This window comes from Scyliorhinus canicula, chromosome 6 (genome assembly GCF_902713615.1).
Source record: "Scyliorhinus canicula chromosome 6, sScyCan1.1, whole genome shotgun sequence".
Classification (NCBI taxonomy): domain Eukaryota; kingdom Metazoa; phylum Chordata; class Chondrichthyes; order Carcharhiniformes; family Scyliorhinidae; genus Scyliorhinus; species Scyliorhinus canicula.
The window spans coordinates 31,265,375-31,278,834 of record NC_052151.1 but is presented as its reverse complement, the minus strand read 5'-3'; the positions used below and the strand labels follow the sequence as shown (position 1 = coordinate 31,278,834).

General features: G+C 49.1%; 1 protein-coding gene across 3 annotated transcripts in view; it reads left to right on the top strand.

Annotated features, from left to right (window-relative positions):
- Positions 1-13,460, top strand: part of acoxl (acyl-CoA oxidase-like) — a 531,095-nt gene that overhangs the window by 489,602 nt on the left and 28,033 nt on the right. For all 3 annotated transcript variants that reach the window (XM_038799111.1, XM_038799113.1, XM_038799112.1), the window contains exon 18: positions 6,535-6,636. In XM_038799111.1, coding sequence (XP_038655039.1) covers positions 6,535-6,636 — 102 coding nt within the window. The remainder of the gene's footprint in view (positions 1-6,534; positions 6,637-13,460) is intronic.

The window sequence follows — 13,460 nt, the reverse complement described above, 5'->3', positions numbered from 1 at the left end:
CCTCTACCCTGTGACTTCTGCACCTTTCCAAAATCTGTTTCCCAATCTGTTCCTCCACATCTCTGCTGCTATTGGGGGGCCTATAGAAAACTCCCAACAAGGTGACTGCTCCTTTCCTATTTCTAACTTCAACCCATATTACCTCAGTAGGCAGATCCCCCTCGAACTGCCTTTCTGCAGCTGTTATACTATCTCTAATTAACAATGCCACCCCCCCACCTCTTTTACCATCCTCCCTAATCTTGTTGAAACATCTATAACCAGGGACCTCCAACAACCATTTCTGCCCCTCTTCTATCCAAGTTTCCGTGATGGCCACCACATCGTAGTCCCAAGTACAGATCCATGCCTTAAGTTCACCCACCTTATTCCTGATGCTTCTTGCATTAAAGTATACACACTTCAACCCATCTCCTTGCCTGCAAGTACTCTCCTTTGTCATTGTTACCTTCCCCACTGCATCACTACGTGCTTTGGCGTCCTGACTATCGTCTACCTTAGTTGCTGGACTACAGATCCGGTTCCCATTCCCCTGCCAAATTAGTTTAAACCCTCCCGAAGAGTACTAGAAAACCTCCCTCCCAGGATATTGGTGCCCCTCTGGTTCAGATGCAACCCGTCCTGCTTGTACAGGTCCCACCTTCCCCAGAATGCGCTCCAATTATCCAAATACCTGAAGCCCTCCCTCCTACACCATTCCTGCAGCCACGTGTTCAACTGCACTCTCTCCCTATTCCTAGCCTCGCTATCACGTGGCACCGGCAACAAACCAGAGATGACAACTCTGTCTGTCCTGGCCTTTAACTTCCAGCCTAACTCCCTAAACTTGTTTATTACCTCCACACCCTTTTTCCTACCTACATCGTTGGTACCAATGTGCACCACGACTTCTGGCTGCTCACCCTCCCCCTTCAGGATCCTGAAGACACGATCAGAGACATCCCTGGCCCTGGCACCCGGGAGGCAACATACCTTTCGGGAGTCTCGCTTGCGACCACAGAATCTCCTATCTATTCCCCTAACCATTGAATCTCCTATTACTATTGCTTTTCTATGCTCCCCCCTTCCCTTCTGATCCCCAGAGCCAGACTCAGTGCCAGAGACCTGGCCGCTGGGGCCTTCCCCCGGTAGGTCACCCCCCCAACAGCATCCAAACGGTATACTTGTTTTGAAGGGGAACGGCCACGAAGGATCCCTGCACTGTCTGCCTGTTAGTTTTCTTTCCCCTGACTGTAACCCAGCTACTCTTGTCCAGTACCTTTGGTGTGGCTACCTCCCTGTAACTCTTCTCTATGACCCCCTCTGCCTCCCGGATGATCCGAAGTTCATCCAGCTCCAGTACCTTAACACGGTCTCTGAGGAGCTGGAGTTGGGTGCACTTCCCGCAGGTATAGTCAGCGGGGACACCAGTGGTATCCCTCACCACCCACATCCTACAGGAGGAGCATGCAACTGCCCTAGCCTCCATCCCCTCTTACTTTACAGAATTAGCTGCCCCTTGGACCAACTGGACCTCCGCCCTCCGACTCTACTTCCAGTCAGCTGTACTCTAAACTCCTGGCTCTCTTCACGCTCTTTGATAAATATAGGAAATGAAATGTCAGGAGCACCTTACTCCCTCCTCACCTAACTCCCTCAGTCACCAAACTCTCACTGTAGCACTCAAATGCCACAAGCTCAGCACTCCCTCAGTCACCAAACTCTCACTGTAGCACTCAAATGCCACAAGCTCAGCACTCTAGTGCAAACAAAGTCTGCACTGTAACTAGCTCCTATTTATACTGTGACTCTAGCTTCTGAAAACTGGCCTAATGCAATTAACTAATTAACAAGCTCCAGCTGCAAGTAAGTCCAAGTAGAACCTTGTCTAAAGCTGATTCAAAATTCACCTTCTTATAGACCAAACAGCAACTTTTAAGTTAATTAACTAAATAAAAGAAATACTAGACTTTAAATAAAAATGAACCCTTATACTCCCTCAGTCACCAAACTCTCACTGTAGCACTCAAATGCCACAAGCTCAGCACTCTAGTGGATATGCATCAGTTGAAGAAACTCCAGACTCAGTTTGATCTTTTGATTGGCGGTAGGCAATGTATGAATATGGGGAGAAGGGCAGTCATTGTTGGCCACCTGGGAGATCGTACAGGTGCGGAATGAGGGAGATGGGCTGGTGTTCGCACCCAATGAGGTGAATGGGGCGCTTGAGGCATTTTACAAGGGGCTGTATCAGTCGGAGCCGCCTGAGGATGAATCGGATGTGGCGGAGTTTTTGGAGGGATTGGAGTGTCCCACAGTGGAAGAGGAAGATAGGGCGGAGTGAGAAGAGCCATTGGAGATTGAGGAGGTTCAGACAGCTATAGGGAGAATGCAGATTGACAAGCACCGGGGCCGGATGCGAATTCTCAAAAGAGTTTGCTTATTGGCTGATGCTGTTGTTAATGGAGATGTTTGAGCATTCAGTAACGTGGGGGTCTCTCCCGGATAAGTGGAGGGGGATAGTAAGGGTGGGGGTGGTGGAGCATAGGGTGTCCTAGTACGCAGATGATCTTCTCTTGTATATCTCTGATCTGGTTCCCACAATGGGGGCCATAATGGGTTGTTGAAGCGATTTGGGGCTTTCTAAGGCTATAAATTGAATTTGGAGATAAGTGAGTGTTATTTGGTCTCTCCACTGGGGAAAGCAGCTAATCTGGGGGTGTTGCCATTCTGTTTAATGGGTACTCACTTCAAGTATTTAGGGGTGCATGTGACTCAGGATTAGGTCTAGCTTCTCAAATTAAACTTTACGAACCTGGTGAGTAGGGTTAAAGCCAATTTACAGAGGAAGAACAGCCTCCCTCTATCGTTGACGGGTGGTGTTCAAACGGTGAAAATGAACATCCTACTGTTTCTATTCCAATGTCCGCTTTTTTCTCCCAAAAGAATTCTTTGTGGGGTGGAGAAATTGAACTCTTCCTTTATCTGGGTGAGCAAGGTGGCCAGGATTCGGAAAATGTGGGGCAGCATGGTGGTGCAGTGGTTAGCACTGCTGCCTGACTGCGCTGAGGTCCCAGGTTCGATCCCGGCTCTGGGTCACTGTCCGTGTGGAGTTTGCACATTCTCCCCATGTTTGCGTGAGTTTTGCCCCAATGACCCAAAGATGTGCCGGGTAGGTGGATTGGCCACGCTGAATTGCCCCTTAATTGGAAAAAATGAATTGGGTACTCGAAATTCTGTTTTTTAAAATATGAAAAAAAACTAAACAACTGACCAGCCCTCCCTCTACCTGACCTGATTGACCACCCTGTTGACTGCTCTCCGACTTCCCCGGCACGAATGGACACAGCTCCACCACTCGACATATTCCTGACACCTCAAATTCCCATTCCGACCCCATCCTGACTAACATCTGACTTTACAACCCCGCCCTGCTACCGCCGACCCACCTACCCCCTCTATCACCTGCCATCCTACCCACCTGCTGCCCTACCCACCTACCAGCCTATCCGCCTGCCACCCTAGCCACCTGTCATCCTGGCTCCCCAAAGCCGTTCCATCATCTATAAGGCGCAAGTTCAGAATATAATGAAATCCTCTCCATTTACCTGGATTAGAATACTGCTCACCACTACCTTCTAAGGGGCAATTAGGGATGTGCAATAAATGTGAACTTTCAACTGATACCTAAGTGCCCATGAATGAATGGTTAAAAAGTCTTTGACATATTTTATGGAGACTTTTTTAAAAATTCATTTACGGAAGGTGGGCTAGACCAGCACTTATCGCCCTTGGGAATTGGGTGATGTACCATCTTCTTGAACTGATGCAGTCCCTGTGGTGCAGGTACAGACACAGTGCTGTTAGGGAAGGAATTCCAGGATTTTGACCCATCGATGGTGGAGGAACAGCAATAGAGTGGCTTTGAGGGGAACTTCCACGTGGTGGTGTTCCTATGTCTATGTCCATGTTCTTCTAGATGGAGGAAGTCAAGAGTCTGGACGGAGCCTTGGTGAGTTCCTGTAGTGCATCTTGTAGATGGTACAAACTGCTGCACAAATATCTATGGATTCTATTGGAGAGGGTGTGAATGTTTGTGGAATCAAGCAGGCTACTTTGTCCAGGGTGGTGTCGAGTTTCTTGAGTGTTGCTGGAGCTGCACTCATCCAGGCAAGTGGGGAGTATTCCATCACGCTCCTTTATTTTCAAATTTAGAGTTCCCAATTCTTTTTTTCCAATTAAGGGGCAATTTTGTGTGGTCAATCCACCTAGCCTGCATATCTTTTTGGCTTGTGGGGGCGAAACCCACTCAAACATGGGGAGAATGTGAAAACTCCACACGGACAGTGACCCGGAGCCGGGATTGAACCTGGGACTTCGGTGCCGTGAGGCAGCAGGGCTAACCCACTGCGCCACCATGCTGCCCTTACATCACACTCCTTACTTGTCCCTTGTAGATGGTGGCCAGGCTTTGGGGAGTCCGGAGGAGAATTACTCACAGCAGTTACTCTGACCTGCTCTTGTAGCCACAGTATTTATATGGCTAGTCCAGTTCAACTTCTGGGCAATGGTAAACCCAGGATGTTGATAATAGGGGATTGAATGTCAAACGGCGATGGTTTGTTTCTCTCTTGTTGGAGATGGTCATTGCCTGGCACTTGTGAGACACGAATGTAACTTGCCACTTGTCAGCCAAAGCCCAGATATTGTCAAGGTCTTGCTGCATTTGGACATGGACTGCTTCAGTATCTGAGGAGTCGCGGATGGTGCTAAACAATGTGCAATCATCTGTGAACATCCCCACTTCTAAGGTCATTGATGAAGCAGCTGAAGATGGTTGGACCTTGGACACTACCCTGAGGAACAGAAGTGATGTCCTGGAATGGAAATTATTGACCTCCAACAACCACAACCATTTTCCTTTGCGCCAGGTATGACTCTAACCAGTGGAGAGTTTTGTCCCTGATTCCGGTTGACTCCAGCTTTTCTAGGGCTTCCTAATGCCACATTCAGTCAAATGCTGCCCTGATGTCAAGGGTAATCACTTTCGCCGCACTTGAGCACATAATCTAGGCCAGGATACCTGTGCAGTACTGAGGGATATTGTAGAGTTGAAGGTGTCTTCTATTCAATGAAAGGTTAAACTGAGTCAGTCTGCCTTTTTCAGGTGGACATGAAAAAACCCCTTGGCCACTGCTTTGATGAAAATAAGGGAAGTTCACCAGGTGTCCGGTCTAATAACCAGTCATCGATCAATGTTACTAAAAAATAAACAGATTTTCTAGTGATTATCAAGTCACAGTTTATGGGACCTTCCTTGGGTCAATGTGCTGCTGTGTTCCCAGCATTACAACGATTACTACAATTCGACAGAACTTTATTGACTGCAAAGAGATTTGGGGTAGCCTGATGTCATGAAAGGTGCTATATAAATGCAAGTGCTTTCTTTGAACCAATAAAGACCTGGGCCGGGATTCTCCCCTACCTGGCGGGCGGGAGGTCCCGGTGTGTCAGAGTGGCGTGAACCACTCCGGCGTCGGGCCGCCCTAAAGGTGCCAAATTCGCCGCACCTTTCGGGGCCAAGCCCTCACATTGAGGGGCTGGGCCCGCACCGGAGTGGTTCCCACTCCGCCGGCTGGCGTGAACGGCCTTTGGTGCCACGCCAGCTGGGGCCGAAAGGAATTCGCCAGCCGGCGTAAGTCCGCACATGCGCCGGAGCGTCAGCGGCTGCTGACGTCATACCGGTGCAGGGGAGAGGGTCTCTTCCGCCTCCGCCATGATGAAGGCCATGGCAGGGGCGGAAGAACAAGAGTGCCCCCACGGCACAGGCCCTCCCGTCGATCGGTGGGCCCCGATCGCGGGCCAGGCCACTGTGGGGGCACCCCCCGGGGTCAGATCGCCCCGGCCCCCCCCCCCCCCCCCCCCCCCCCCCAGGACCCCAGAGCCCACCCGCGCTACCAATCACGCCGGTCAGGTAAGTGGTTTAAACCACGCCGGCGGGAGAGGCCTGTCAGCAGCAGGACTTTGGCCCATCGCGGGCCGGAGAATCGCCGCAGGGGGCCCGCTGACCGGCGCGGCACGATTCCCGCTCCCGCCGAATCTTGGGGGGGCGGAGAATTCGGGACACGGCGGTGGCGGGATTGACGCCGGCCCCGGGGAGTCGGAGAATTCCGCCCCAGCAGTCAGACAAATTGACTCATCGACCACAGAGGAGTGTGTCTGTGTGGTTATAGACTCATCAGCAGTGCACTTCGGGTTAAGAGTGAAGAGGTCCAGATGAAAGATTGCCTGCCTTTGTGTTCTTGACTGTTGCACCACTAAGATATCTATAAAAGGGACAATCAAAGTTACAAAACGAAACTCTAATTGAACTCCTGCATCTGTGTTCTTACTTGATGGTTTAGCCAAAGCAGTGTATCTATTAGGGTGTTTCTGAGATTGTTAGTTTAAAGTTTGCCAGTGTCGAGGTTGTTTACCAAATGTAGCATTACCTCAGTGCCATGCAATTGTTTCCAAATGACAAATTCATACTTGTTTATTTGTTTCCATTTTTAGTTTTGCCTTTTACACGGAACTAACCTCCTATACCAAGAACGAGCCTGGTATCTAGAACACAAATATCTCACACCAACAACAAGCATGCAGATAAGGAACCAGGTAAGCCTTTGTCTGACAGCAATACTTTCATAACAGACAGCTCGGCAACTTTGCGCAAAACACATTAAAATTCACCTCAGGGATCGGGCATTCAGACGGGTATAATAGTCGTGCTTGATTCCTGCCTGCTGTCAGTTTAACTGGACCCTCTTTTCCTGGCACCCAACTGCCATCTGCCTGACTGAGTCTCCTTGATGTATAGAAAATGTCATTAGGGCCCGATTGCATGTTGACTGTGCATTGAGCGGCGAAGAAGAGGAGACAGTCTAAGTTAGATAGCTAAGTTAGAAACTTTCCTTTGTGCTGCTTGGCAGGATCCGGAAGGCATCTGTAGGAAAGCTAAGGAAAGTCTGGGCCTCTGCTGCTTAGGCTCTTTCACATCACATCCACAAAAGAAGCACCAATGACTCTCCGCACCTCCCCTGCCTCCCTCCACCCTCCGCCTTTCATCCACAGTGGAAAGGATTTTGACCTCGGCCTGTCATCTGCCTTTCCTTGCCCATTTTGAGTGAGTAATTGGCCGATGGGTGCCACGTGCCCTAGAGTTAATTGCCTGGGTCCGTAGATGATGGCATACAAACAGAAATTGCTGAAAATAATCAGCAGGTCAGCCAACATCTACGGAGAGAGAAGCAGGGATAATATTTCAGGTCAATGACCTTGCAGCTCAACTGAAACATTAACACTGTTCTTCTCTCAATAGATGCTGCCTGACCTACTGGTTACGTCCAGCAGTTCTGTTTTCATTTTAGATTTTCAGCATCTCCAGTATTTTGCTTTTGCTTCCTTAAGTAATAATGTTGGGCGCAATTAACAATTGCTCCGCTCTCCCACCTAACCCCCCTCATTGATTCTGTTATGAATAGCCCTTCCTGGCTATTCAGTGAGTGGCTAAGCCATAAAGACCAAGTTAGTCTGGGCTTCAATTCCTGATTGACACAGACTTGTCTGATCTTTGTCAGAGAGTCGTGAACATAATCTAGCCCATCACGCGAACCCGCCTCCCACCCATTGACTCTGTCTACACCTCCCGCTGCCTTGGGAAAGCGTGCAGCATAATCAAAGAACCCTCTCACCCGGGTTATTCGCTCTTCCAACCTCTTCCATCGGGCAGAAGATACAAAAGTCTGAGAACACGCACTAACAGATTCAAAAACAGCTTCTTCCCCGCTGTTGCCAGATTCCTGAATGACCCTCTTATGGACTAAACTGATCTCTTTATGTGCATCTTCTCCTCTGTTGTGGCACTACACGCCGTATGCTTCACCCAATGTCGATGTCTATGTATTTACATTGTGCATTTATCGTATGGTCTATATTTTTTTGCGCATGGAACGATCTGCAGAACAATACCTCTGCATTGTACTTGTACCAGGTACCTCGGTACACGTGACAATAAATCTAAACCCAAATCTTTACTGTGATGGTGTTACGGTGTACTCTGGCTCCCTCTTTGGGCCGGCATTTGTTGCCCATCCCTAATTGCCCTTGAGTAGGTGATAGTCAGCCGCCTTTGTGAACCGCCGCAGCCCATGTCCAGGATTTTGACCCAGCAACAGCGAAAGAACCGTGATTTTTCCGCGTCAGGATAGATAGATAGAGAAATACAGCACAGAACAGGCCCTTCGGCCCACGATGTTGCGCCGAACTTTTGTCCTAGGTTAATCATAGAATTTTGGACAATTTTTCATGGCCAATCCACCCAACCTGCACATCTTTGGACTGTGGGAGGAAACCGGAGTACCCGGAGAAAACCCACGCAGTCACGGGGAGGATGTGCAGACTCCACACAGACAGTGACCCAAGTCGAAATCGAACTTGGGACCCTGGAGTTGTGAAGCAATTGTGCTATCCACAATGCTACCGTGCTGCCCTTAAGAAGTTAACCTACACTCCCTTATTCTACCCTAATCCAAGTACCTATCCAATAGCCGCTTGAAGGTCCATAAATTTTCCGACTCAACTACTACCACAGGCAGTGCATTCCATGCCCCCACTACTCTCTGGGTAAAGAACCTACCTCTGACATCCCCTCTATATCTTCCACCATTTATCTTAAATTTATGTCCCCTTGTAATGGTGTGTTCCACCCGGGGAAAAAGTCTCTGACTGTCTACTCTATCTATTCCCCTGATCATCTTATAAATCTCTATCAAGTCGCCCCTCATCCTTCTCCGTTCTAATGATAAAAGGCCTAGCACCCTCAACCTTTCCTCGTATGACCTACTCTCCATTCCAGGCAACATCCTGGTAAATCTCCTTTGCACCTTTTCCAAAGCTTCCACATCCTTCCTAAAATGAGGTGACCAGAACTGCACACAGTACTCCAAATGTGGCCTGACCAAGGTTTTGTACAGCTGCATCATCACCTCACGGTTCTTAAATTCAATCCCTCTGCTAATGAACGCTAGCACACCATAGGCCTTCTTCACAGCTCTATCCACTTGAGTGGCAACTTTCAAAGAACTATGAACATAGACCCCAAGATCTCTCTGCTCCTCCACATTGCCAAGAACCCCACCATTAACCCTGTATTCCGCATTTAGATTTGTCCTTCCAAAATGGACAACCTCACACTTGTCAGGGTTAAACTCCATCTGCCACTTCTCAGCCCAGCTCTGCATTCTATCTATGTCTCTTTGAAGCCGACAACAGCCCTCCTCACTATCCACAACTCCACCAATCTTCGTATCATCTGCAAATTTACTGACCCACCCTTCAACTCCCTCATCCAAGTCGTTAATGAAAATCACAAACAGCAGAGGACCCAGAACTGATCCCTGCGGTACGCCACTGATAACTGGGCTCCAGGCTGAATATTTGCCATCCACCACAACTCTCTGTCTTCTATCGGTTAGCCAGTTTGTTATCCAACTGGCCAAATTTCCCACTATCCCATGCCTCCTTACTTTCTGCATAAGCCTACCATGGGGAACCTTATCAAATGCCTTACTAAAATCCATGTACACTACATCCACTGCTTTACCTTCATCCACATGCTTGGTCACCTCCTCAAAGAATTCAATAAGACTTGTAAGGCAAGACCTACCCCTCACAAATCCGTGCTGACTATCCCTAATCAAGCAATGCCTTTCCAGATGCTCAGAAATCCTATCCCTCAGTACCCTTTCCATTACTTTGCCTACCACCGAAGTAAGACTAACTGGCCTATAATTCCCAGGGTTATCCCTATTCCCTTTTTTGAACAGGGGCACGACATTCGCCACTCTCCAATCCTCTGGTACCACCCCTGTTGACAGCGAGGACGAAAAGATCATTGCCAACGGCTCTGAAATTTCATTTCTTGCTTCCCATAGAATCCTTGGATATATCCCGTCAGGCCCGGGGGACTTGTCTATCCTCAAGTTTTTCAAAACGCGCAACACATCTTCCTTCCTGACAAGTATCTCCTCAAGCTTATCAGTCTGCTTCACGCTGTCCTCTCCAACAATATGGCCCCTCTCGTTTGTAAATACTGAAGAAAAATACTTGTTCAAGACCTCTCCTATCTCTTCAGACTCAATACACAATCTCCCGCTACTGTCCTTAATCGGACCTACCCTCGCTCTAGTCATTCTCATATTTCTCACATATGTGTAAAAGGCCTTGGGGTTTTCCTTGATCCTACCCGCCAAAGATTTTTCATGCCCTCTCTAAGCTCTCCTAATCCCTTTCTTCAGTTCCCTCCTGGCTATCTTGTATCCCTCCAGCGCCCTGTCTGAACCTTGTTTCCTCAGCCTTACATAAGTATCCTTCTTCCTCTTAACAAGACATTCAACCTCTCTTGTCAACCATGGTTCCCTCACTCGACCATCTCTTCCCTGCCTGACAGGGACATACATATCAAAGACACGCAGTACCTGTTCCTTGAACAAGTTCCACATTTCACTTGTGTCCTTCCCTGACAGCCTATGTTCCCAACTTCTGCACTTCAATTCTTGTCTGACAGCATTGTATTTACCCTTCCCCCAATTATAAACCTTGCCCTGTTGCTCGCACCTATCCCTCTCCATTACTAAAGTGAAAGTCACAGAATTGTGGTCACTACCTCCAAAATGCTCCCCCACTAACAAATCTATCACCTGCCCTGGTTCATTACCAAGTACTAAATCCAATATGGCCTCCCCTCTGGTCAGACAATCTACATACTGTGTTAGAAAAGCTTCCTGGACCCACTGCACAAACACTACCCCATCCAAACTATTTGATCTAAAGAGTTTCCACTCAATGTTTGGGAAGTTGAAGTCGCCCATGACTACTACCCTGTGACTTCTGCACCTTTCCAAAATCTGTTTCCCAATCTGTTCCTCTACATCTCTGCTGCTATTGGGGGGCCTATAGAAAACTCCCAACAAGGTGACTGCTCCTTTCCTATTTCTAACTTCAACCCATATTACCTCAGTAGGCAGATCCCCCTCGAACTGCCTTTCTGCAGCTGTTATACTATCTCTAATTAACAATGCCACCCCCCCCACCTCTTTTACCATCCTCCCTAATCTTGTTGAAACATCTATAACCAGGGACCTCCAACAACCATTTCTGCCCCTCTTCTATCCAAGTTTCTGTGATGGCCACCACATCGTAGTCCCAAGTACAGATCCATGCCTTAAGTTCACCCACCTTATTCCTGATGCTTCTTGCATTAAAGTATACACACTTCAACCCATCTCCTTGCCTGCAAGTACTCTCCTTTGTCATTGTTACCTTCCCCACTGCATCACTATGTGCTTTGGCGTCCTGACTATCTTCTACCTTAGTTGCTGGACTACAGATCCGGTTCCCATTCCCCTGCCAAATTAGTTTAAACCCTCCCGAAGAGTACTGGAAAACCTCCCTCCCAGGATATTGGTGCCCCTCTGGTTCAGATGCAACCCGTCCTGCTTGTACAGGTCCCACCTTCCCCAGAATGCACTCCAATTATCCAAATACCTGAAGCCCTCCCTCCTACACCATTCCTGCAGCCACGTGTTCAACTGCACTCTCTCCCTATTCCTAGCCTCACTATCACGTGGCACCGGCAACAAACCAGAGATGACAACTCTGTCTGTCCTGGCCTTTAACTTCCAGCCTAACTCCCTAAACTTGTTTATTACCTCCACACCCTTTTTCCTACCTACATCGTTGGTACCAATGTGCACCACGACTTCTGGCTGCTCACCCTCCCCCTTCAGGATCCTGAAGACAAGATCAGAGACATCCCTGGCCCTGGCACCCGGGAGGCAACATACCTTTCGGGAGTCTCGCTCGCGACCACAGAATCTCCTATCTATTCCCCTAACCATTGAATCTCCTATTACTATTGCTTTTCTATGCTCCCCCCTTCCCTTCTGAGCCCCAGAGCCAGACTCAGTGCCAGAGACCTGGCCGCTGGGGCCTTCCCCCGGTAGGTCATCCCCCCCAACAGCATCCAAAACGGTATACTTGTTTTGAAGGGGAACGGCCACGAGGGATCCCTGCACTGTCTGCCTGTTAGCTTTCTTTCCCCTGACTGTAACCCAGCTACTCTTGTCCAGTACCTTTGGTGTGGCTACCTCCCTGTAACTCTTCTCTATAACCCCCTCTGCCTCCCGGATGATCCGAAGTTCATCCAGCTCCAGCTCCAGTACCTTAACACGGTCTCTGAGGAGCTGGAGTTGGGTGCACTTCCCGCAGGTATAGTCAGCGGGGACACCAGTGGTATCCCTCACCACCCACATCCTACAGGAGGAGCATGCAACTGCCCTAGCCTCCATCCCCTCTTACTTTACAAAATTAGCTGCCCCGTGGACCAACTGGACCTCCGCCCTCCGACTCTACTTCCAGTCAGCTGTACTCTAAACTCCTGGCTCCCTTCACGCTCTTTGATAAATATAGGAAATGAAATGTAAGGAGCACCTTACTCCCTCCTCACCTAACTCCCTCAGTCACCAAACTCTCACTGTAGCACTCAAATGCCACAAGCTCAGCACTCAGTGGGGATGGTGGGGAACATGCAGGTGGTGGTGTCCCCATGCTGCCCTTGTGCTTCTAGGTGGTAGAGGTCACAGGTTTTATAAATGCTGCCAAAGAAACCTTTGGCACTTTGCTGCAGTGCAACCTGTAGATAGTACACACTTTTGTCACTGCTCGTTGACGGTGGAGGCAGTGAATGTTTAAGATGGTGAATGGGGGCAGCACGGTGGCGCAGTGGGTTAACCCTGCTGCCTCACGGCGCCGAGGTCCCAAGTTCGATCCTGGCTCTGGGTCACTGTCCATGTGGAGTTTGCACATTCTCCCCGTGTCTACGTGGATTTCGCCCCCGCAACCCAAAGATGTGCAGGCTAGGTGGATTGGCCATGTTAAATTGCCCCTTAATTGGAAAAAATGAATTGGGTACTCTAAATTTATTTTTTTTAAATACGATGGTGGATGGGTTGCCAATCAAACAGGTTGCTTTGCCCTGGATGGTGTTGAGTTCTGTTAGATCCACCCATTTGGCCAAGGGTGGGGGGGGGGGGGGGGGGGGGGGGAGGTGCCAGACAAAGTGCCATTCAAAAAGTCCTCAATGACAGAAGAAGTGAAGGAATACCACGCAGCTCACTGGCTGTGATGGCAGAGGAAACCTGTAGCAGAAAGGTGGTCCTGGTCAACGTGGCTTGGCTCATCCCTGAGATCTGATCACCAACCTGTCAGGATCATGTGGATAGTGACTGTGCCCAAGGTCCCCACAATAAACAAAGTCTCATGTGGTCATCTAGCAGGGTCAATTTGCCAAGCGCTGTGGCAATGGAGAATTGGCGATGAGGACTGGGTTGTGAACCTGGGAATCCCTACGCAAGAATCTCCACACAGGCAACAGATGCACA